This window comes from Aaosphaeria arxii, assembly GCF_010015735.1.
Source record: "Aaosphaeria arxii CBS 175.79 unplaced genomic scaffold BU24scaffold_17, whole genome shotgun sequence".
Classification (NCBI taxonomy): domain Eukaryota; kingdom Fungi; phylum Ascomycota; class Dothideomycetes; order Pleosporales; genus Aaosphaeria; species Aaosphaeria arxii.
Genome location: NW_022983490.1, coordinates 124,829 through 146,601, shown reverse-complemented (window position 1 = coordinate 146,601; position 21,773 = coordinate 124,829). Strand labels below are relative to the sequence as shown.

At 49.2% G+C, this 21,773-nt stretch overlaps 9 protein-coding genes across 9 annotated transcripts; 5 read left to right on the top strand and 4 right to left on the bottom strand.

Moving 5' to 3' along the window:
• Positions 1–516: 516 nt before the first annotated feature.
• On the top strand, positions 517–2,309 carry BU24DRAFT_445410 (ent-kaurene oxidase; the record flags this gene model as incomplete). The annotated part of the gene is made up of 4 exons (XM_033530693.1): positions 517–957; positions 1,065–1,128; positions 1,185–1,787; positions 1,840–2,309. 4 exons carry the CDS (start codon positions 517–519, stop codon positions 2,280–2,282), a joined length of 1,551 nt encoding a protein of 516 aa, XP_033376951.1. The 3' UTR covers positions 2,283–2,309.
• Positions 2,310–2,879: 570 nt separating this feature from the next.
• Positions 2,880–3,941, top strand: BU24DRAFT_402836 (6-phosphogluconate dehydrogenase; the record flags this gene model as incomplete). The annotated part of the gene is made up of 3 exons (XM_033525542.1): positions 2,880–3,092; positions 3,148–3,304; positions 3,358–3,941. The coding sequence occupies 3 exons, from the start codon at positions 2,880–2,882 to the stop codon at positions 3,939–3,941; spliced, it is 954 nt and encodes a 317-aa protein (XP_033376950.1).
• Positions 3,942–4,132: 191 nt separating this feature from the next.
• On the bottom strand, positions 4,133–5,764 carry BU24DRAFT_445408 (uncharacterized protein; the record flags this gene model as incomplete). The annotated part of the gene is made up of 2 exons (XM_033530692.1): positions 5,591–5,764; positions 4,133–5,531 (listed from the first exon to the last, which is right to left on the bottom strand). The coding sequence occupies exon 2, from the start codon at positions 5,432–5,434 to the stop codon at positions 4,133–4,135; it is 1,302 nt and encodes a 433-aa protein (XP_033376949.1). The 5' UTR covers positions 5,435–5,531; positions 5,591–5,764.
• Positions 5,765–6,087: 323 nt separating this feature from the next.
• On the bottom strand, positions 6,088–8,292 carry BU24DRAFT_456142 (putative dimethylaniline monooxygenase). The gene is made up of 4 exons (XM_033531421.1): positions 7,707–8,292; positions 7,282–7,652; positions 6,998–7,230; positions 6,088–6,945 (listed from the first exon to the last, which is right to left on the bottom strand). The coding sequence occupies exons 1-4, from the start codon at positions 8,075–8,077 to the stop codon at positions 6,112–6,114; spliced, it is 1,809 nt and encodes a 602-aa protein (XP_033376948.1). The 5' UTR covers positions 8,078–8,292; the 3' UTR covers positions 6,088–6,111.
• Positions 8,293–8,634: 342 nt separating this feature from the next.
• Positions 8,635–12,468, top strand: BU24DRAFT_475055 (hydantoinase; the record flags this gene model as incomplete). Its single annotated transcript, XM_033532883.1, has 3 exons — positions 8,635–8,860; positions 8,915–11,494; positions 11,525–12,468. 3 exons carry the CDS (start codon positions 8,635–8,637, stop codon positions 12,466–12,468), a joined length of 3,750 nt encoding a protein of 1,249 aa, XP_033376947.1.
• Positions 12,469–12,859: 391 nt separating this feature from the next.
• Positions 12,860–14,506, bottom strand: BU24DRAFT_445406 (MFS general substrate transporter; the record flags this gene model as incomplete). Its single annotated transcript, XM_033530691.1, has 3 exons — positions 12,860–13,969; positions 14,027–14,218; positions 14,274–14,506. 3 exons carry the CDS (start codon positions 14,504–14,506, stop codon positions 12,976–12,978), a joined length of 1,419 nt encoding a protein of 472 aa, XP_033376946.1. The 3' UTR covers positions 12,860–12,975.
• An 862-nt stretch (positions 14,507–15,368) lies between these two features.
• On the bottom strand, positions 15,369–16,470 carry BU24DRAFT_94049 (dihydrodipicolinate synthetase family protein). The gene is made up of 2 exons (XM_033534827.1): positions 16,049–16,470; positions 15,369–15,988 (listed from the first exon to the last, which is right to left on the bottom strand). The coding sequence occupies exons 1-2, from the start codon at positions 16,442–16,444 to the stop codon at positions 15,428–15,430; spliced, it is 957 nt and encodes a 318-aa protein (XP_033376945.1). The 5' UTR covers positions 16,445–16,470; the 3' UTR covers positions 15,369–15,427.
• A 548-nt stretch (positions 16,471–17,018) lies between these two features.
• BU24DRAFT_402819 (putative aspartate aminotransferase) lies at positions 17,019–18,392 on the top strand (the record flags this gene model as incomplete). Its single annotated transcript, XM_033525541.1, has 2 exons — positions 17,019–18,204; positions 18,313–18,392. The coding sequence occupies exons 1-2, from the start codon at positions 17,088–17,090 to the stop codon at positions 18,390–18,392; spliced, it is 1,197 nt and encodes a 398-aa protein (XP_033376944.1). The 5' UTR covers positions 17,019–17,087.
• Positions 18,393–18,704: 312 nt separating this feature from the next.
• BU24DRAFT_429203 (uncharacterized protein) lies at positions 18,705–21,402 on the top strand. The gene is made up of 7 exons (XM_033529680.1): positions 18,705–18,817; positions 18,866–18,893; positions 18,958–19,021; positions 19,089–19,451; positions 19,515–19,755; positions 19,825–19,959; positions 20,014–21,402. The coding sequence occupies exons 1-7, from the start codon at positions 18,761–18,763 to the stop codon at positions 21,370–21,372; spliced, it is 2,247 nt and encodes a 748-aa protein (XP_033376943.1). The 5' UTR covers positions 18,705–18,760; the 3' UTR covers positions 21,373–21,402.
• Positions 21,403–21,773: the final 371 nt, after the last annotated feature.

Sequence of the window (21,773 nt, the reverse complement as noted above, 5' to 3'; positions counted from 1 at the left end):
GTCTAGCAACAGCCAACCCGTACTCGTCAGAGAACCACCCTGTGCCCAACAGCCCCTATCGACTTCGCCGTTCGCGTGAAACTAGTCATCGCGTATACGATTAGTCCACAATTCAAGGCCATCGGGCCCGGAGCGTGTACGGAATCCGCGGCTCCAAGACGCCCGAGAAATGCACGGCGGACCCATCATCCTTCCCGCAGCCACTGCCGGAAGCTTGCATGTGCCCCTGATTAACCCTGCATTGGCGGCGGCGGCGAATGGACATTGTGCGGCCGAAGCATTGGTTGATAAAGTGGTGACTCTGATTGGAGCACGCTTCATCAACGACGGCCAGCCGACCGAAGAAAGTATACTGGTATCAGGATGTCGGACGTGTCTTATTCCTTGCGGGATGGGGATGTAATGTATATAATAGATTGTTCGCCTTGGAAATGGAAATCAATCTTCCAATACACTTCTTTTCACACTCGCCGTGACCTCTCGAAACTTTCATACGCTTACATTGGCATCACCAACATGGAGACGGTCGAACTACACATTCCCGCCTCGCCATGGACGCTCGCCCTTCCCCTCGGTGCAGACACTCGCACCTACCTCTACCTCATACTCTGCCTCGCCCTTTCCATCCTCGCCTGCAGCCACCTCCTCCGCAAGCCCACCTCCTCCCGCCCTGTCCTCAACCCCTCAGGCTTCGAAATCATCGGCCTGCAGCGCCGCATAGACTTCAACAACACCGCCGGCGGACTGATCACTCAAGGTCGAGAGAAGTTCCCTGGGAAACCATACCACCTGATCACCGACACGTGCGATCTCCTCGTCCTGCCACCGACGTTCGCCGAGGGGATACGGAATAATCCAGACTTGGACTTGACCTCAACGGTCGAGGAGGATTTTCATGCGTACGTGCCGGGGTTCGAGGCGTTCAGAGGTGGAAGAGAGGATGAGATTACGAATATGGTGATTAGGAAGCAGTTGACGAAAGTGTTAAGTATGAATGACATCGTCCTTGCGGCATCATCCCGTGGTTGTGTGCGTGGCGCTAATGGGTGTGTTTTGCAGATCAGATCACGGAGCCTTTGTCGAGGGAAACGGACTTTGCATTGAAACAAAGGTTTGGAGTTTCTAATGGTAAGGAGACACATTCAAATGCATGCGTGCGAACCACGAAGCTGATGGGGCCGAAGATTGGAAGGAGTATAAAGTCTACGAAGAGATCCTCGACGTTGTTGCCAGGATCTCCACCAGAGTCTTCTTGGGACCCGAGCTCTGCCGCAACGAAGAGTGGCTGCGGATCACGAAGAACTACACCGTCGACTCTTTCATCGCGGCTTTCGTGCTTCGCATCTTCCCGAGAAGTCTGCGAAGTCTCGTCCACTGGTTTCTGCCGCAGTGCCGCTCGATTCGACAGCAGCTCGCGGACGCAAGGAAACTCATCCTCCCTGCCGTGCAAGCGCGCAGGAAGCTGCGAGCAAGTGTCCAGGCAGAGGGGAAGGTGGTGCCAGACTTCAACGATGCAATCGACTGGCTCGATCAGGAAGCCAAGGGAGACCCTTATGATGTAGTGTCGTGCCAGCTCGGGATGTCGATGGCGGCGATTCACACTACGACTGACCTACTGACTGAGACCATGCAGAACCTCGCGATGCACCCAGAATTGGTCGAGGAGCTCCGCAGAGAGATCGTCGAGGTGTTGAGCGCAGGCGGCTGGAAGAAGACGTCGCTTTACAACCTGAAGCTCATGGATAGCGTCCTCAAAGAGTCCCAGCGAGTTAGGCCAGCTGGAACCCGTAAGTCCGCGTTCCTCTCGTCAAAAACTCATGAAGCTAACGCAATCGCAAGTGGTGATGCAGAGGAAAGCCACACGCACTACCAAACTCCCCGACGGCTCCACCCTCGCAAAGGGACAGCGCTGCGCCGTAGACTCCTTCGGCCCGTCGGGCATGGCGTCGAGCGAAGTGTATGACAATCCCTCCGCATTCGACCCGCATCGTTTCGAGCGCATGCGCGGACAGCCCGGCCTCGACTCCAAGGCGCACCTCGTGGCCACCGGCCCGGCACATCTGGGCTTCGGACACGGCCAGCATTCCTGCCCGGGGCGCTTCTTCGCGTCGAACGAGCTCAAGGTTGCGCTGTGCCATCTGCTCATCGATTATGAGTGGAGGTTCGCGGACGGGTACACGCCAAAGCGGATGGAGAATGGCTTTATGCTTGGGACGGATCCGGAGGCTAGGATTTTGCTGAGGCGGCGAAGTCAGCCTGAGGTGGAGTTGTTGGGGCTATGATTGGGAAGATTCTCATTGTGTGTCGACGTACGTGTATCTTGAGATCTTTTTCTTCGCGATACGTTAGAGAAACCGGGAGTTGATGTCAGATAAATTCAAATGTAGAAAAGTTTTGATTATACACTACTGGGCATACTATGTTAATTGTGGTTGATTGTCGTGATGTATGTACACCCTCCCCTCCTGATCGACTACTCTGCCGCGTGGTCATAGTACCCTGTATGATTGCACGTTTGGGAACTTCTCAACTACCAATGATCTGAAATCCCATAATTCTACCAATATGGCCGAGATGATGAACGATCTAACTCGAAATGAGGCGCCGAGGCTGGTGCGCGAACGAGCATGTGGAGCACCACATAGTCGCCACTAGTAAAACCCCATCTTCGTGGCACCTTCTCCGAGTTCGGTTATCATAGGAGGCTTTGTGTTGGGGAATGTATGTAAAGCCGGTACTCAGTCTTACTAGAAGTATTGAATAGAGAAAGCTATATTGGTCCCCGTCCCGTGTACTCCGTAGTGCCACTATTGTCATTCATAATTATTGTTTGCACAAACACAGAAATCTACCTACATACCACATCACAGAAACAAGCTATGGCTTCCCCACAAGTCGGATGGATTGGCCTTGGTTCCATGGGCATTGCCATGTCCAAGAACTTACAAAAATATTTCAATGAAACAAATTCCCCGGCGTTAATATACACCAATCGCACACTTTCACGCGGGGACTCCCTGAAGGCTTTAAACGCAATTCCTGCCGAGTCAGTCGGTGAACTTACAAAGAAATGCGATATAATATTCTCTTGCGTAAGTACTGCGAGTTTCAGCTTAGCTTATTCGAACGAAACACTAACATTGATAGGTGAGCAATGACGCGGTCTTGCTAGAAGTTGCAAATGAGATCATCGCATCCGGCGATATCAGTGGAAAGATATATGTGGACTGCTCTACAGTTCATCCAGATACATCAGAGCTCATTTCGAAAAACATGAGCAAAGCAGGCGCTGAATTTGTTTCAGGTGAGTTCTAGCTTGCTGCCTCATTACAAAAATTGCCACTCACGTATCAATAGCTCCTGTATTCGGTGCCTCCCCTATGGCTGAGGCTGGAAAGCTTATCTTCGTCGCCGCTGGCCCGGAAAGTGCAAAGTCGAAGATATCCACCTATCTAAACAGCGTCATGGGACGCTCAATCATCGACATGGGCGACCAAGTGTCCAAATCAAGTCTTTTAAAGATCGCAGGTAACATCTGCGTTGTCTCCTTCGTGGAAATAATGTCAGAAGCACATGTTTTTGCGGAGAAGACCGGATTGGGTTCAGAAATCCTCGAAAAGATGATCGGAGATATGTTTGGCCCTGTCATAGAGAGCTATTCTAAGCGAGTAACGCAAGGCCATTATGCTCCTCCACCGGGCGGAAAGGCAGGATTTGACGTCTCCCTTGCCATCAAGGACGCAAAACATGCGCTCAAATGTGCGGAGGAGGCGGGCACCAGGCTCGAAGTTAGCGAAGTTGCTTTGGCGCATATGGAGAAGGCTCGTCAATTGCAACCGGATCGGCCACTGGATAGTAGTTCAATGTATGGCGCCATTCGACATGATGCAGGGCTTGATTTCTTCTCGGACTTTTGTAAGAAGAGGGACGGTACTTTGTAGTAATAGCTTGTAGTTTTATCTCAAATACATTACTGTCCAAACTTGATATTATGCGAATAAAGGTTAAGCTGTGGTGACCATTGATCTCAACTTTATCAAATGCGTTAGTGCTCCATACTTTTGCGTTTCAGAATTGTGTACTGCATATTAAAGGCTCTATAGTTTGAATTGGGAACATTCGATAAAACTTCTTACACCGTCTGACCCCATACCTTTGTAATATCTCCCCCTTTTGATTGTTGAAGGAGATTACTGGCCTGAGCGCCCAACCACAGCGGAGCTTTCACAAAGCTCGCCTTCTCTACTGCATGTTGTAACTCCTTGGCGATGATGTCGAGTTGCGTACTATTCTTTGATACATCAGACCCTGTGAGCTTCTTGACAATTTCCGGCCCGACCTGCTCTAGCATTCGACTTGCTCCCGCTGCGTTCAAGCAAAGATCCAATACCTGATTGAGGTCCAAACCTAAATGAGCCGCAAACGCCAAAGCTTCCCCTGCTGCACATACATGCACGCCTTTCAGCAAAGCAATGACCAAGGCGAGTCGCTCCTCAATCGAACCCAGTTCTGAAGAGTTGTTCCCGTCTTTTGTCGAGACATCACCGGTGTAAATCCTAATGAGTCCGCTGTCGTCATCGCGCCCGTATCCTTGCCTGAACGCAGTCACATAAGCTTGCTCTGCTATACTTGACATCGGTGCAAGGAAATTGCAGCGCCTTGCTTCCGACGTAATGATGCCAATATCCTTCAGCATGATGGTCAACGCGCTTGCGACGGGTTGAAAGTTGGTAAAGATCCTAGGCGTACGGTGGTCGAACATGAAGGATTGAGCATCAGATTTCAGGACCGCTTCTCTTGTCTGGGATAGGTCCAAGCCGAGGTGGTCTGCGAATCCCATGGCTTCACATGCTGCTAGAACGTGTATCGCCGCCAAAACTTGATGGACCATCTTCATGTTGCTGCCCGCTCCAATTTCACCTTTTACGATGTACAGCGATTTCTCGGCCGACATTTCGGAGAGAATGTTTTGTGCCTTGCCGATGGCCGCATCTGAACCAGCTGCCATGATTGACAGCGTTCCCTCCGCCGCGCGCTGGACTCCTCCAGATATCGGGCAATCAACCAGAAACACATCCTCGCGGCCCTCGGCTATCAGTTGGCGAGAGAATTCTTGAACATATGCGCTCGAAACTGTGGATGCGACGAGAACGGTTGCATTTGACGACAGCTCCGGGCATGCACGGGAATTGCCAGTGAAGAAAACGGATTGTGTTTGTTGACTGTTTGCAACACAGCTTATGATGATGGATTTCCCTCGTACGGCCTCTGCTGGAGTCGCTGCAGTTTTCCCTCCTGCTGCTCTGAATCGTTCTAACGTTGGACCCCAGGCGTCGAAGCCTGTGACATCGTATCCTCTCTTCAATAAGTTCGTAGCCATGCCGAATCCCATGGCGCCTAGGCCAATAAATGCTATGCTATCTGATTTCGCCATTATTATCGTTGGTTGATCCTGAGTCTGTGGATTCTTCGTAGTGCTTGCTATCGTAGGATGTTGACTCTGACTTGAGCACCAGCTTTATGATCCGTGTCTGACCCAGCCTACTGTTACTGCGATGAATCTTACAATATATCAATGAATACTACCTACCAATTTGACCGGATGTAACACCTATTCCACCGGCACAGATATCCATGTGGAGCTCCGCATGTCGGAGACGCGTCCACGTTCTACCCATCCACCGGACCGTCTCAGCACACGAGTGGAGCACGTATCGTCTAGCGTGCGCTCAATTTCTCCACACAGCGATCAAATGCGGAGGTGCCGACTGGAGCGGAGATGGTTTGCTTAATTCCTTTCGATATCGTTATCGGCGTGGAGTAACTGTAAAAACTGGGGCCATGCCCATGTGACATAAGATCCAGAAGAACACGTAATTGAACCGGCATTACTTTGGGGTTCTGGACATTTGATGCAACCATTAATTCCAGTTTAGGACATTATACATTGCCAATATGCACATGTGATGATTCTACTACCTCAGATTGATACATTCCCTATGCAACAACGCAAAGAATTGGTATTTGAAACTAGGTCAGATTCTATCACTTCTCACTTAACAGGTGCAAATTGTAGTAAGAAAACCGCTTTAATTGCCAAAAGCATTCTATCTAAGCCATGAATTCACTGAATTCCTCATCGGGCAGCTCCTGTTGAGTGTCTTCTCCGTCCAACATCCCAAGGTACCAGCTGAGATCGCGCCCATCGAACTCTCTAGCAGCAAAGCCATTACCAAAATGGCCAAATCTATTTGAAGTCGTGTACTTCAAGTTATAGTCTTCCCACCTGGGGTTGTCCATGTTCTCGAAGAAATGGATGCGCGATCCCGGCCACATCATGATCTCTCCGTCAATCGTACCCTGTTTGAACCATGAGCTGCAAGGCGAAGACCATGCGGTACGTGGCAAGAATTGTCTGCGGTGCTGGATGAAATCTTCGACTGCCTCGACCTTTGGATCAAATGATGTGATAGCCTCGTAAGACATCTTCGTGAAAATCTTGATGAAATGCTTGGCCAAAAGCTCGGTAATGGGCAAAAAGCTTCCGTGTCCGTAGGGTCCGAATGGTCCGTTAAAGATTAGGTAATTCGGGAAGTGAGGAACTGTAATGGAGAGGTAGGTGTTTGGAATCTCCTTCCACTCCTCACTCAGACTCTTGCCGCCGCGTCCAATTGTAGGATAGCGAGGTCGCCAGCTAACGTCAAATCCAGTTGCGCAAATAATGACATCAAATTCGTGTTCGACGCCGTCCTTGGTCTTGATTCCCTTGGGTGTGATTTGCTCGATGGACTGAGATACTACGCTGACGTTGTCTTCGCAGAGAGCCTCCAAGTAGCCATTTCCGGGAGTGGGCCTTCTGCAGCCAACAGCGAAGTTCTTTGGGACTATCACATCGGCGATGTCTGGTTTCGAAGCAAGCTTCTTGCGCATCTCTTTGTCGGCATACTGTATCATGTTAATGTCTGTGCCATAGCAAAGCTCCGGATACTCCACATACCTCTTTAGCTTCTTGCTGCTCCTTGGAACCGTTCAAAATGAACCTGAATCTCGAGTTCAATTCAGATTCGATCTTTTTGCGATACGCAAGATATTTGCGAGGGTCATTCTTTAAGATCGCTTTTTGTTCTTCGTTGTATTTGAAGTTCGCACCGCCTTTACCAGCGAATCTCTGGCCGAAACCCGCTGTTACCCAACCAGGACTCCGGATGAAACATTTCATATCCCCAACAACTAATGCAAATCAGTAAGAGACTCAAGCTTCTATGCGAAAAAGAAACTTACTTGGCTGAATGTTAGGCACGATTTGCACGGCTGAAGAACCAGAACCAATAACACCGACACGCTTTCCTTTCAATTCAATGGAATCATCCCAGTTCGCGCTGTGTAGCATTGGTCCTTGGAAAGTCTCACGGCCTTTGATCGCAGGCCACTTCCACTTGTTCAGAACTCCACTGGCGTTGATGAAGACATCGGCGCTATCCTCAATCACATCATTAAGATCGTCTCCCCTCTGAATCTTGACATGCCAGCGCTGCTCTTGCTCATTCCAAGTTGCTCCAACGACTTGATGGTTGAGTTTAATGTATTGCATGAGATTGTACTTCTCAACAACGCCCTTGAAATATGCCAAGATGTCACCAGCACTCGAATAGCTAAGATCTGGATTAGTATGTTGGGTGTTTCGGGCCGGAAACTTTTGAACTTACAAGGATGGCCAGTCCGGCGAAGGTGCCCACGAAAGTTGGTAGTTGACTGATGGAATGTCGCACCCACAGCCAGGGTATCTATTCTCGTACCAAGTACCTCCAACCGACGGGTTCTTCTCGTAGCATACGAGATCGAGATCAAGTGTGCTCTCCTGGACTTCATGTGCGAAGTTGATGGCGCTTGCTCCGGCACCGACCACAATGATCTTGAGCTTGCGACCTATTCTGCTAGGAGTCTCCACGATTTTGTAAGGCGTTTTGAGTCCATTTGCTTCTTGGTGGATTTCTTTGACTTCGCTCAGGACTTTTGGTTTGTTGAATTGGGCTACTGGTACCGCGTCGGGCAGAATGTCGACAGAAATGGAACCCATTGTGGATTGATTGTGATGCTAATAGCAATAGAGATAGGAATTGGCAATGAATCAATTGAATGGCGAAACGTTTGCCAAATGAATCAATTAATGAAAGTTTGAGATGGAAGCACGATCTTGTACTTTTTTTTAAACCAAGAGGACAAGCACACTAAGTATTCGCATTGCCTCCCACCAACTATTCCAATGCGCGATCAACGCGGGGTGAGATAGCGTGAGCAATTGTGTGTACAGACGATTGCTCGCTCCCCGGCCAAACGATTGTCGGATGTGGAGCACCACATACTCCGCCTCCACATTCTCGCCACCATCTCTACCCCTCACAATGCGAATAGTAACGCGGAGGGCAATGTGGAGCTCTCCGATATGGAACATAGTCAGATGAGCCATTATCCGTATGATTGTAATAGAATTAAAGGAACTCAATGCCGGAACGATGGGTTGAATAACTGGAGCTTCATTATCAATAAGTGGTCTGATCATCATCTTGTTGGCGAAAGCATAGTGATGCTCTTGGAATAATTCAACTTTCTTTCTTTTTAAAAATTCATTTCGAAATGCCTTCTATTACAAAGCCAGTAGTGAGGATCTCCATAGATCGTGGAGGCACATTCACCGACTGCATCGCTCGTGTGCAAGGCCAGGCCGACATTGTAATCAAGATTTTGTCTTCTGACAAGAAGAATTATCCTGATGCACCAACGGAGGCCATTAGACAGGTGTTGGAGAAGGTTGAGAATAAGCCAATTCCAAGAGGAACAGCTTTGGATCTCAGCAATGTCGGCAAGTAAACATCATTGTAGCGGACTCAAAATTGTGCTAACGTGGTTACCTCAGAATGGATTCGCATGGGAACCACTGTAGCAACAAATGCTCTGTTGGAGCGGAAAGGAGAGAGAACCGCATTCCTGGTGACAAAAGGATTCAAAGATATCCTTCTCATCGGCAACCAATCCCGACCTGCAATGTTCGATCTATCCATCAAGCGAGCAGAGGTGTTGTACTCTAATGTTTTCGAGGTGGATGAAAGAGTTGTACCCACAACATGTTCAGATTCAGAGTTGAGGAAACTGAACATGCAATATCCCGAAGTCCCAGACATAGTTACCAAAGTCTCAGGCGAGAGCATAAGAGTCATGAAGACGCTCGATGTGCCCGCCGTCCAACAATACCTATCGGATGTCTACAACCAAGGTTACCGATCCATCGCAGTATGCTTAATGCACTCATACATATATCCCGAGCATGAGATCCAAATCCGAGACATTGCTTCAAAGATTGGATTCACCAATATCTCACTCTCACACGAAGTTTCCCAAAGGTCGAAAATAGTCCCTCGAGGCAACTCAACAGTCGTGGATGCATATCTGACTCCGGAAATAACAAAATATCTCGATCAATTTACTGCCAGTTTCCCCGAACTTAGCAGAGCTGAAACCAGAATTGAGTTCATGCAATCAGACGGAGGTCTTGTGCCATCTTCAGATCTTTCAGGATTACGCTCCATCTTGTCAGGCCCTGCGGGAGGTGTAGTTGGCTACGCCGAAACCTGCTATGACAAAGAGAACAAAATTCCAGTCATTGGCTTTGACATGGGCGGCACAAGTACGGATGTTAGTCGGTACGATGGTGATCTACAGCATGTCTTTGAAACAACAACTGCGGGAATCCCAATTCACGTCCCACAGCTCGATGTCAGTACCATTGCCGCTGGAGGAGGAAGTATTCTTGCCTGGCGAAATGGTCTAATGACTGTCGGCCCTGAAAGCGCTTCCTCCAGCCCTGGCCCCGCTTGCTACAGGAATGGCGGTCCTCTCACCGTGACCGACGCCAATCTAGCACTCGGGCGGCTGATTCCTGAGCATTTTCCATCCGTTTTCGGTCCTAACGAGGATCAGCCTCTTGATCGAGACATCGTTCTGGCCAAGTTTGAAGAGCTCACCAAGGAGATAAATCTTGATACTGGCAAGTCTCTTTCATGGGTCGAGGTTGCCGACGGATTCATCCAAGTCGCCAATCAAGCCATGTGTGGTCCTATCCGGTCTTTGACTGAGTCGAGGGGCCACGATGCTTCGAAACATGACCTTGCATCGTTCGGAGGAGCCGGTGGCCAGCATGCTTGTGCAATCGCAGACATCCTTGGAATTAAGAGAGTCGTCATCCATAAATACTCTTCAATTCTATCTGCATATGGCATTGGATTGGCTGATGTCGTACATGAAGAAGAGCGAACATGCGTCAAAGATCTCGATACGGCCACCGATTCAATCTATAAACAATTGAACGAGCTGGCCGAGACAGCAAAAAGTCACCCATCAATGGAAGCGTTTCCGATTGTCCAAGCTCACAAATTCTTGAGCATGCGATACGATGGAAGCGAGACGGTTATGATGATCCACGCGGATGAGGGCGTCGATTCCCGGCAAAAGTTTATCGACGCACATCACCAACAGTTCGGATTCACTCCCACGAACAGAGCCATTTTCGTGGACACAGTGCGCGTGCGAGCGATTGGAAAATACGAGAATTCGTCGAGCAGCACTGATTCATCTTCGTCGAAACTTCAAAAGTCCATCCATGCTCCCAAGCCTAGCTCGTCAAAGGACGTCTACTTCGCTTCTCGTGGATGGATTAATATCCCAATCTATGTGTTTGACACTTTTGAACAAGGCACAACATTGGCTGGGCCTGCACTCATTGTCGACAAGACCCAGACCATCATTGTATCTCCCAACGCATCCGCAGTCCTCTCCGGCGACAACCTTGTCCTGACCGTCGAAGACTCGCAAAAGCAATCCTTGAGCGCGTCCGAAATCGACCCGATACAACTTTCCGTGTTCCGCCACCGCTTCTTCGGTATCGCAGAGCAGATGGGTCGAGTTCTCCAGAATGTCAGTGTGAGTGCAAACATCAAGGAGAGGTTAGACTTCAGCTGTGCGATCTTCAGCCCCGATGGTTCTCTGGTCGCCAATGCACCTCATGTCCCTGCTATGATTGGAAGCATGGCGTTTGCCGTGCAATCGCAAATCAAGCAGTGGGCAGGAAAGCTGAAAGACGGTGATGTTCTCTTGTCCAACTCGCCTCGCTTTGGAGGTGTTCATCTCCCTGATCTTACTTTGACCACGCCTGTGTTTGACGCGGAAGGGAAGGAGATCATCTTCTGGGCTGCGTCGCGCGGACATCATGCCGATGTTGGCGGAATTCTACCAGGTTCTATGCCGCCAAACTCACGGTTCCTGTGGGAAGAAGGCGCGGTATTCGATTCGATCTTGATCGTCAGAGACGGCAAGATTGCAGAAGACGAACTTTATCGGATCTTGTGTGTTGAGCCGGCGAAGTACCCCAACTCCAGCGGCACAAGGTGTTACCAAGAAAACGTCACAGACATCAAAGCACAGATCGCCGCAAACTACTGTGGTATTCAACTCGTGCGATTGTTGATCAAAGAGTACACCATGAGCGTCGTCCAAGCCTACATGGGCGCCATCCAAGACGCTGCCGAGCTAGCCATCCGCAACCTCTTCAAGCGACTTGCTCCAAAGTTCAGCGGGACGGAAATAGCAGCAGTCGATCATATGGATGACGGCACTCCCATCCAGCTCAAAGTAACCATCCGCGAGGACGGCTCGGCGGTCTTCGATTTCAGTGGCACGGGCACCCAAGTACATGGTAACTGGAACGCCCCGCCAGCTATCACCAATTCCTCCGTACTGTACGCTTTGCGCTGCATGGTCGATGCCGACATCCCGCTGAATCATGGCTGCATCAAACCAATTGACATCGTCATCCCTGATAACTCACTGCTCCGGCCCAAGTTCGATGCGGCAGTATGCGCAGGCAATGTGTTGACTAGTCAACGCATTGTAGATGTCATCTTCAAAGCTTTCAGAGTCTGCGCTGCAAGTCAAGGCTGCATGAATAACTTCACCTTTGGCATCGACGGCGAGGGTGGCTTTGGTTACTATGAAACAATTGGTGGAGGTGCAGGCGCAGGACCGACGTGGATCGGTACCAGTGGAGTTCACACGAATATGACCAATACGAGAATCACGGACCCAGAGTCGCTTGAGCGACGGTATCCCGTGATTCTGAAGCAGTTCGGTCTGCGCCCCAATAGCGGAGGTTCTGGAAAGAATCCCGGTGGCGATGGCTTGGTGCGTGACGTCGAGTTCCGCATCCCGATGTCGGCAGCTATGCTATCAGAAAGGCGTTCATTCGCTCCATATGGCATGGAGGGTGGAGGCGAAGGAAGAAGGGGAGCCAATACATGGGTGCGGACAGATGGCACACAGATTTCAATAGGAGGAAAGAATTCTGTGTTCGTTCAGCCTGGTGAGAGACTAGTCATTGAGACGCCGGGCGGTGGCGGCTATGGTGCTCTAGAGCTATAGTTACTTTAGAGTGTGTTCAATAATGATAAGCTTTATTCCTTCACATTAACTTCTTAATGATTGTGCTTGAGATCTTCCCTCCTGGACTATGCTATCCCGCTTTGAGATGTTTCATGCACTGCTTCGTCTAAAGACGCTGGCTACGATCTACCAGCTTTACGAAAGCCGAAGTTTCAATATTAGCTGTGTACACAAGTAGATTAGAAATTGATACTTTGGCAAAGAAACTCGGATACAATCTTGTCGGGTTCAAATCAACGGAGGTACGACCTTATCGGAAAACTGGATAGTACTAAGTATGATTCATCTATATATGCTTGCGCCCAAGATGAGGTAAAAGAGAGTATGTACACAAACAGCCAGATCCCTAATCATATGACAAACCCCAAATGGGGACTACATAAGATACCTTGACTTGTTACGTAGTAGAAGAAGTGAATGAAGGGCGTCCAATTACCAGATTCGGGATCATCCAAGTGTCTAAATTGACAAGATTCCAGCCATCGACTACAATACATATCGGAAGTGTGGGAGTTGGAAATCGGTGAGATCCAAGAATTCTGTACCCTCGACTTCCGGGGCTTCGGGCTCTTCCGCAGCCTTCTTGTCTCTCCTCTTGTTCTCCCAGATGTTAACGAAGCGGAGTGCAACTAGCGTGCATGCAGCCAGACCATACATGATGGCGACCATCATCTTGCCATTGTGGTAGAGGGGAGCCTCGTTAGAACGGAATGTTTGTGGGCCGATCCAGTTTCCAGCAGCATAGGCAAGAATTTGGCAACCGCTGACCGTCGCCTTCTTCGTGTAACCCAAGGTGTTGTTGGAAATCATGACCATGACAAGACACCAAGCAGAGCCTGCGGCGCCGATGAAGTAGTATCCAACAAGGAGCGCGGCTTGGGCACTAAGAGGAATCGTGATCATCATGATGCCACCAATCATTGGGATGAGAATGGCGATGAAAGCGAAAAGTGTCCTGTCAAGATATTTGTCCGAGAGCCAGGTGAAGAACAGCTTGCAGAAGATGTCAACCACACCAGTAGGCATGTTCAACAGCAAGGAAAGGCGAGGACTGAATCCGAAAGATTTGATGACAATCGATCCGAAGGAGGTAATTCCTCCGTTGGGGATGTTCATGAGTAGCGAGAACAACACATAGAGATAGGTCCTGGGGTCACGGAAGGCCTCAAAGAATTGATCCCACTTCCAGACTGTGGAACCGATACCCTGATGATTGCCACGGATGCGATCGATGGCAATCTGCTTCTCACGGTGGGTGAGGAACTTCGCCTGAATCTGGTTGTCCGGCATGTAGTAGAACAAAGCAAACCCAGTCAGGACAGTCGGTGCTCCAAGAACAAGGAACAAGACTTTCCAGTTGGCAAAGGACGGTGCCTGGATACCAGAAAGACCGTAGGCCACCGGGCCCATGACGAGCAATGCGACACCGTTGCAAGCCAACCACCATCCCATACGCTTTGCCTGTTCATCTTGTTTGTACCTACAATCATGTGTTAGAAAGTGGCGAGGACACGTAAGATTGTTCAGCTGAACTTACCACATAGATGTCAAAATGACGAATGCTGGAGTGACAGTGGCTTCAAGAGCACCCAAGAAAAATCGGACACACATCAAGCCAACATAGGATGATGCAGCACAATGGCAGAGGAGGACACCACCCCATAGAATGATGTTGACGGATGTGTATTTTCCCAATGGGAGACGTCGTAGGAGATAGGTCGTTGGAAATCTGGCCAGACATGTGAGTATATCCTGTTGCAAGAATTGATTGGGTGTAAACTTACTCAAAGGCAATATAACCGGCGTAGAAGATACTGGATGCCCAGCTGTATTCCTGAGACTTTGGATCGAGGTGGGTGTCTTCGCGGATTCCCATCAAAGATGCGTAGTTGAGAGATGTCTTGTCTGCGAATTGCAAGGCATACACCCAGCAAAGCATAGGCATCAACATCAAGTCAATCTTTCGCAGCACGGCAGTTCCCTCTTCCGCAGTGTACTCAATGGTCTCTCCAGCCATGAAGACCAAGGCTGGATCGGCATCTTTCACGGAGAGAAGTTTGCTGCCGTTCTCGACTGCAACAGATGGCACCTCGTGGATCTGGTCACCTCCCATCTCATTCTTCTGGCCCAGAGTGTCTGCCATAGTGATAGAAGAAGTTGGAGTTGGAAAGAAAAAAACTCTTTTCAACAGGCTGCGAGCAACGATTTATGCGACAGATTCTAGATACGGTTGATACGACAATCGGAATGGCAGCTTAGTTGGCCGCCCTTGGATATCATCATGGATTGCAGGTCGTCGGATGCATGTTATAGGGATGTGTTGAAGGTCTGGAAACATGGGGTAACAGATTTACCCCAGAGTGGAGCTCCACGACCGGTTATCGTGTGCCTCTGGCGCAATCCATTCATTGGTTGGCTAGTTCGTAGCGTTCCAACTACACCTGCTATCCGGCCCATTACGGAGATAGAGATGGCTTCTCCCCCTTCAATCAATCTCCACCTCCACTGATACCAGATACTGCGGACGAGATAGCGCTCAGATTGTTTGAGTCATGTGCTTCATTTTGGCCAAGTCCGATTACGTGGGAGATTCCGATAGTCCAACACTTGGCCTACACGAATCATCTAGTCAAAGGATCTCGTATTGGGGGACGTCCTACGACGAACATGACTTATCGCCCACTCAGTCGGTGAACATGCTCAACCTCCTTGAATATCCATGGTGTGTGGCTTGAATCTGGTAGATAGCAAGTAGGGCGATTTTGAACAGACCCTCAGCAATAACTCATTAACATGAATGTAGGAGGCTGGAGACTTTGTATCATGTCTGCTAATATACGGTGCACAGATCGAACTAAGAGTTTCTTAATTGTGCAGTACAACGATAACAGGGTCCTGGATTTCAAACAACTAAATAATTATCCTTATGGAGCAGAAACTATAGCTTGCCCGACTGACGAGCGTACTTCTCCTCGAGACGAATGATGTCCTCTAATGGACCGAGCACGTCTTTGCTCATCGCATCTATGGATGTATTTCCTAGAGGCCTTCTGCCTATGCCTCTTCCATAACCGAAATAACGTGAAACCACTGCTTTGACGCCTGCCACGCCAACCTTCTGCAATGCACCATCAGCGTTGCTCAATCTCGATTGCAGCTGTCTGGCCTCCTGAAGCTTTCCTTCATTCCACAACTGAATCAGCTTGACATGGGTTGCTGGGACAATATTTGCGAGGGCTGCGATCACACCGTTGGACCCCGCGACAAGCCCCGGAAGCATGAAATCGGACTTCCCTGCAAATGCTGCAAATTCATCTTCTGGAAGGCTAGACCACACTCTTTGCAGCTTGCCGAGATTGCCGCACGTGAGTTTGCATCCGACGATCTTGCCTGGATTCGCCTTTGCGAGTCGGATTATGGCATCGGAGGATATGTCGATTCCTGAAGTGACTGCAGGAAAGTTGTAGATCAGGAAAGGAAGCTCGGCCTCAGCAGCGACCTTGAAGGAGTAAATTGTTAGTAAATACGTTTTTGTTAGGATGATTATTTTTAAACTTACTGCGTTGAAGAAGTTCTCGACGACAGCTGGAGTCATTGCTGCTGCCCAATATGCAGGAGGTAGAACCAACGCATAATCAGCACCTGCTTGACGTGCTTCTGAAATCAGTGTGAGGGTCTCGCGGACGCTGGCTGCACCACATCCTACGATCAATTTGACCTTCGTGAAGCGGAGTTCGTTGAGATGGGATCGGATTGTGCGAATGATCTGAGCTCGTTCTCCATGGTCAAGGTGAGGGGCTTCGCCGTTGCTACCTTGGAGTACGAGGCCAGCTACACCACCCTCTGCCATGCGCTTTGCATGCTGCTTCGTCGCTACAACATCTATTGATTCATCCTCATTGAAAAAGGTGACGAGGGGAGTGTAAACACCGAAAGGAGGCTTCGAGATAGGCATTGTGATAGACCTTGGATGAGATTGTGAGACTGAATAATTTGAAATTTACTTCAACGATATCAAACGAAACTCTCAGATAGACATTCAGCAACTATACCCTCGGACCCTGGAGCCATTGGGTGCTCAGGGTCCATAGCGCTGCTGCAATGAAGCTCCGAAGCTATGTTGAAGCTCCGAAGCTATGTTGAAGCTCCGATGTCCCAAGGGCGTGGTGCTCCACATGCATCGGCGACATCAACCCCAGAGTATGTTTAGAGGTCCTGTTGAGGAATCTAAACCGATAATCAGGGCGAGCCGACTCGTCTACGCCAGGGAAGATCAAAGATAACCGATAGTTTGCAGTGGCATTTTGCGCGAAAAGTGGAGCATGTGGTGCTCCACATCAGCCTCCACCTCCACCTCCAATCGGCTCTCTCTCTTGTCGCGTTTGAGTGCGCATGGAAAATCGCTAATGTGGAGTGCTTCGAAATCATTCTCACAATCTGGGGGAATTCGTATTTGTCAGATGGGCGTCGGGTAATGTGTAGGATCCAAATGTCTCCTCGATTGTGACACTCTCATCTTTCCCCCATCCCTTTCACGAATTCCAAAACACCTCGCCTTTGCCAATTCTCCTCTCCCTTCGCGACTTTGCAGTAACAACATGGTTGTGACATCTACAAGTGAGGATTTCTTTGCACAAGTCGCGTACATACCACCTGATGCGATATTCGACCTCACAAAGAAGTACATTGCGGATTTCCATCCACGCAAGGTCAATCTTGGCCAAGGGACTTACAAAGACGAAGACGGAAACCCATGGATTCTTCCAGCAGTCACAGAGGCAAAAGACAGGATACGGGATGCCAATCATGAATACCTCCCAATTTTAGGTTTGGCAACCTTCCGCAAACTTGCGACAGAACTGGTCCTGGCCAAGGACTCCCCAGCAATTGCCCAACAGCGGGTAGCATCTTGTCAGGCGCTGTCTGGTACAGGTGCGCTCCATCTAGCAGGAGAATTACTGTTCAGAGCACTGGGAAGCGAAGTGCCCGTCTACATTACCAAGCCAACCTGGTCAAATCACCGTCAGGTGTTCTCAACAGTCGGTTTCAAAGTTCGCGATTTCAAGTACTATGATGACGACACGGGCGTATTCGATTTTCCATCAGTGCTAGAGACTCTTCAAAGTGCGCCTCCGCGATCCATCTTCATCTTCCACGCCAGTGCACACAATCCCAGTGGATGCGACCCCACTAGGGACCAATGGAAGCAAATTGCGCAGATCGTACGGGAGCGTAACCTGTTCCCTGTTTTCGATGCAGCATATCTGGGTATTACATCAGGTGACTACGACTATGATGCGTTTGCCATTCGATACTTCATCAATGAATGTGGCTTGCAAGCCGCCGTGTGCTGCTCGTTTGCGAAGAACATGGGTCTCTACGGGGAAAGAACGGGACTCGTGAGCTTCATCACACAATCTCCAGCTTCTGCCAAAGCTGTAGAATCTACCCTTGAACAGATCACACGGGGTGAAATATCCAACCCACCTGCGTTCGGTGCAAGGATCGTGTCTGAGGTGCTTAGTGACGAGCTTTTGAGATTCGAGTGGGCGAGCAATTTGAGGATCATGAGCTCGCGCATTGCTCAGATGCGCAAGGAGCTGCACAAGGAGCTTGTGAGATTGAACACGCCCGGAGATTGGAGTCGTGTGGTGAATCAACGTGGGATGTTTTGCATCTTGGGGTTGTCTCGAGAGCAAGTCCTACATCTACGAGGTGAGTAACCACAGTACATCGGTCTCCTTTCGCATTGGATCTTACTAACAGTTGCGACATTAGACAAATATCATATTTACATGGCAGATAATTCAAGGATCTCAATAGCGGGACTTAACTTCCATAACGTGCAATACACTGCTCAAGCCATAGATAAGACATTACGGAGAGAGTCAGGGCGGTTATGATTATAAACGTAGGAGTAGAGAAGGGCAGAGCAAGGAATGCTTTGATTCCTTTGGGTGGAAGATCAAATAGTGTTAGAATAACCATATGATCATATATGTAAAACATTGCAACATGAACACATTATAATATTTAGTGCATGTGATTTGTTATCTCTCTCAATAACATGTTACAATCCTGACTACGATCAGAATTGGAACTTGGCCAATCAAAACTTCAACCTCGGGTGAATGACTCAGCTGGCAAGGGCACTAAAGCCAATAGCGTGCAGTGGAGTCTCCGCATCTATCGACGTCTGCCTCATTCACTATCCGATGACCTACAATCTCCAAAAAGCAGGCTTTCTACAAGCGGCTTCCATTAGTTAATCATGATGTCGATAAGGCCATTTGGCTGTGAAGAGTGTTCCTCGACATTCACCAGAAGTGTACAAATGATGCTTCTTTATCTTTGTCCGTCGCTAATGATAAACTAGGAGAATCTTGAACGACATAAACGAACCAGTAAGAGCAGCCGAGATTAGAGAAATCAATCATTGCCTTTGAATTGTAACTAAATATTGATCAGGGCACGGAGACGCTGCGCGTAAATCATTCCAATGTCCGCATTGCCAAGCCAAGTTCGCTCGCAGGTGAGCCTTTGTAACAGTCCCTCGATGCAATGGAAGAAGATTTCTGGTTCTAACTTGGAACTCGAAGAGACATATGTAAGCGGCATGCAAACAGATGTCAAGAGAAATCTCTCCAGCAATCTGCTTCCTATCAGTCCGTTACGAGGGCATCGTCCGGTGGTGGCATCCACTCACAATCCGAGCCCCTACAGAGAGCTTCGTCGGAGAGCGAACCTTCTCCATCCTCAAAGGCTAATGACCACAATCTGCGCCGGAAGAGGCGGAGACGATCATCTTCACCAGGCATTGAAGCAGCCGTCGTTGGAAACGGAGATGCAGAGGGACCGGACGCTGACGCCTCGTGGCATTTGTATACCACGCCCCATCTGTCGGAGCCGCAACCTGCACGTAACTCAGAGGCACTTGTCTCTCCCGAATCGATCAGCCTTGGGTGAGTCATGATCAGGTGCTTTTGATACCGTAAGCAAAGTCACAGTTGCTGATTCTGTTTCAGTACAAGCAACAACTCAGTTGGCTTTCTAGTCGGGCTGTACTTTGCTTATTTTCATGCCTCGCTGCCAATCATTCACAAAGCGACTTTTGAACCAACGACAGCCCCTCGGCCACTGTTGAATATTATGGTGGCCATCGGTCACCTGTACTCCATCAAGGACTTTACGGACGAGCCAGCGGCCACCACTGTTGAGCGAAGCCGCAGGCTGTGGGCTCAAGGTGTCGAAGAGCTTGAGAAAATTGTAGGTCAATACTCTTGTGATATACAACACTCAGCATTTCCAAAGGGGCCAAATCGCTGATATCTGCAGAGGTCATCGGAGTGGAGAGAACTTCGGAAAACCTGGGTGATGCAAGCGTGGCTGTTGCATATTGTTTATGGGGTCTATGCGGATGTATCAGCACAGGACGGTACAGCGCGGCGGATGCTGCGGCATCTCGTTGATGTAAGAAGCAATGCCTCAGTACCCGTATCGATGCACTGACGTTAATCCGACAAGGCCGTTCGAGACCTTGGGCTGCTCAATTATGCAGTAGCAGCTACGATGTTCCCTCGTATAGATGATGAGATGATGGCATCTTTCAACTCAAGTGAACTAGGCTGGCTGGAGGATACCTGGAGAGCGTACCTCCACGAAGAAACCTTGAAACTCTCGCTCCAAGCATTGATGTTCTTAGACCATCATGTCTTTTCCTCATGCAACATGCGTCCCCTCCTTAGTCCGATCGAGTTCGTCTGGGAACTTCCACTGCATGAGGAACTCTGGGAAGCGAAAGACGCGCTCTCCTGGCGGATAATATTAACCGACAAATATGGCGAGTCGGCTATGGTTGGAACTACACTCAAATGGCCTATTCCTCTCAATCGGGGATCCCACACCATGTCAACATCCCTCGCCACGCAGTCACTCATGTCGGAATCGCCGTGCCCACAGCTGATAGAAACCCTCTTCGCCTCGCCGATGGCAACACTTGCCGTGCTGACCAACATCGAACTGCTGATCAAGGACTTCACACGCTGCTACTACCAACTACCACCCAACCCGTCCGATCCATCAGCATACCACATTTTGACGCAAGGTCAGAACCAGCGCATATTTGCCTCACTGAAAGTACTCATAGACATCACGTCGACACAGGTCGTGCACGAGACGCACAACGAGAAACCGCTCTGGCGAGCATGCGATATGACTGCGCGAGCAATCAAATTGAGTCTCTGCAGACCGGATGACTTGCTGATCTGCGGGATCGTAGAGAGCAACGTTATCGCGACTTTGATGACCGCGACCCATCTCACGCTCGGTAGTTATGTCGCAGCCAGACGGTCGACGCAGTCGCTGCTAAAGAAACGATCCGACGACGAGGGTGCGCTTGCCATCACAGAAGACCTGGTCTCAGCACTTACCAGCATTATGGGTGCCAGTCCGAGACTCGCATACTGTGAGGGCCCGTGGACGACGGCCATCAGCTACCGAATCCTCCTACTCATCTGGAAAGTCCTGCGCTGGGCCGTGGGAGCGATTCGTGAGAAACTCACCGCTCGCATAGCAAACGATGATATAATCAATTTACCACGCTCGTTCGGGTCATGCTCGTTGGTTCTGAACTCTCTTCTAGAAACGATATTTAACGGCGAGCCCGAATCGACGGCTGCTGCGTCTCGACAGAACAGCCTCTGGGCAACGGATCTGCAGAGTTTGACGGCCATTTTGGATCATAGCGAGGCGGATCTTACCAACCTTATCATCAGGATATGTAAATCGCGGCCTGTCTGGGCGATTGGTTCTGCTATGGTGTCGTCAATAGAGAACATCACAGCGACGACGTCGTCGAATGTGCCTTTGAATATATACCTATAGCAGTAGCTCTAATTCCAAACTCGATATCAGATCAAAAAATACTCTTTGAGCCTACAAGGCAGTGCTGTGAATTTTGAACAGGTCACTGGGTCTAATTTCTCATTCTACTTTGAACAAGTAAGATGTCATACACAGCAACATCGGATCTTTTCGTACGAAATACGGCAGGAAGACTCCAAATCAATCTTTCTTGGATAAATATTGAATCATTGTATGAGTGCAAATCCACCGTTCAAATGTTGTGACGTTATCCTTTCTTGGTCTATATGAAAAGAAATCTACAATAAGACTACCTATGTTTACGAGACTTACAACAAGAGACTAGACTAAGGGTTTTGCGAAAGTATGCTAACTCGCTGCTGATCATTATTTCACAGATATGAATTCTACAGCTATTCTGT

Excerpts from the sequence above, each read along its gene's own strand:
- BU24DRAFT_94049 (XM_033534827.1), bottom strand. The coding sequence starts at position 16,444 with ATGCCTATCTCGAAGCCTCCTTTCGGTGTTTACACTCCCCTCGTCACC. Across the intron at positions 15,989-16,048 it reads TCGAGAACTTCTTCAACGCA|GTCGCTGCTGAGGCCGAGCT; the intron begins GTAAGTTTAAAA and ends TACTCCTTCAAG.
- BU24DRAFT_456142 (XM_033531421.1), bottom strand. The coding sequence starts at position 8,077 with ATGGGTTCCATTTCTGTCGACATTCTGCCCGACGCGGTACCAGTAGCC. Across the intron at positions 7,231-7,281 it reads CGTGCCTAACATTCAGCCAA|TTGTTGGGGATATGAAATGT; the intron begins GTAAGTTTCTTT and ends GATTTGCATTAG. Across the intron at positions 6,946-6,997 it reads AGCAGCAAGAAGCTAAAGAG|TATGCCGACAAAGAGATGCG; the intron begins GTATGTGGAGTA and ends AACATGATACAG.
- BU24DRAFT_429203 (XM_033529680.1), top strand. The coding sequence starts at position 18,761 with ATGATGTCGATAAGGCCATTTGGCTGTGAAGAGTGTTCCTCGACATTC. Across the intron at positions 19,022-19,088 it reads CAAGCCAAGTTCGCTCGCAG|AGACATATGTAAGCGGCATG; the intron begins GTGAGCCTTTGT and ends TGGAACTCGAAG. Across the intron at positions 19,960-20,013 it reads TGCTGCGGCATCTCGTTGAT|GCCGTTCGAGACCTTGGGCT; the intron begins GTAAGAAGCAAT and ends TAATCCGACAAG.